The 1,186-nt window shown below is 56.1% G+C and overlaps 1 protein-coding gene across 1 annotated transcript; it reads right to left on the bottom strand.

Annotated features, from left to right (window-relative positions):
• Positions 1-209: 209 nt before the first annotated feature.
• Positions 210-812, bottom strand: EMH_0095840 (uncharacterized protein; the record flags this gene model as incomplete). Its single annotated transcript, XM_013502296.1, has 2 exons — positions 210-428; positions 708-812. 2 exons carry the CDS (start codon positions 810-812, stop codon positions 210-212), a joined length of 324 nt encoding a protein of 107 aa, XP_013357750.1.
• Positions 813-1,186: the final 374 nt, after the last annotated feature.

The raw sequence follows: 1,186 nt of genomic DNA, 5'->3' as shown, positions 1-1,186 counted from the left end.
CAGCCGCATTTCCGCATGCATCAAGCTCGCCCATCTCCCAGGCTTTGCTCGGTTCAACGTCACCCAGCCACGCTTGCGAAGTACGCACTTGCCGCACGGGCGGAATGCGCGGCAAACTTCAAATCGGGATATCGCACCTTCGCAACTCGCCGCATGACCAACGCACTTAAAACTCTACTCGCACGCCAAGGAGTCAATGCTCAGCCTTCTTAACCGGCCTTGCAGTTCACGTTCTTCGAGTCGTTCACGCGTACAGCCTGAACAGCAACTCGCCCCACCGCCTGAGGTTCCCGGTTCTCTGGCCCCGACTGCAAAGCGACCATCACATCCTCAACGTGGCGACACCCTTCCATCCAGATGCTGCACACGTCTGAGCATATTCCAATGCCTGTTGAAGAGTGCTGCAGCTTTCCAGTTGCCGTGCAAACCTTCCGAATAGAGGACAACCAGCATCAGCCGCATTTCCGCATGCATCAAACTCGCCCATCTCCCAGGCTTTGCTCGGTTCAACGTCACCCAGCCACGCTTGCGAAGTACGCACTTGCCGCACGGGCGGAATGCGCGGCAAACTTCAAATCGGGATATCCCACCTTCGCAACTCGCCGCATGACCAACGCACTTAAAACTCTACTCGCACGCCAAGAAGTCAGTGCTCAGCCTTCTCAACCGGCCTTGCAGTTCATTTCATTCGAGTCGTTCACGCGTACAGCCTGAACAGCAACTCTCCCCACCGCCTGAGGTTCCCGGTTCTCTGGACCCGACTGCAAAGCGACCATCACATCCTCAACGCGGCGACACCCTTCCATCCACATCCTGCACACGTCTGAGCATATTCCAATGCCTGTCGAACAGTGCAGCAGCTTTCCAGTTGCCGTGCAAACCTTCCGCATGGAGGACACCCAGCATCAGCCGCATTTCCGCAGGCATCAAGCTCGCCCATCTCCCAGGCTTTGCTCGGTTCAACGTCACCCAGCCAAGCTTGCGAAGTACGCACTCCCTGAACGGGCGGAATGCGCGGCAAAATTCAAATCGGGATATCTCAAATCGGGATATCTCACCTTCGCAACTCGCCGCATGACCAACTAACTTCCAGACTCTAGTCGAACGCAAACGTGTCAATGCTCAGCCCTCTCAACCGGCCTTGCAGTTCATTTCATTCGAGTCTATCACGCATAAAGCCACAACG

Source organism: Eimeria mitis, genomic scaffold (assembly GCF_000499745.2).
Source record: "Eimeria mitis Houghton genomic scaffold, Emh_scaff8783, whole genome shotgun sequence".
NCBI lineage: Eukaryota > Apicomplexa > Conoidasida > Eucoccidiorida > Eimeriidae > Eimeria > Eimeria mitis.
Note: the sequence above shows the minus strand (reverse complement) of the source record. Positions and strands in the feature narration are given on the sequence as shown.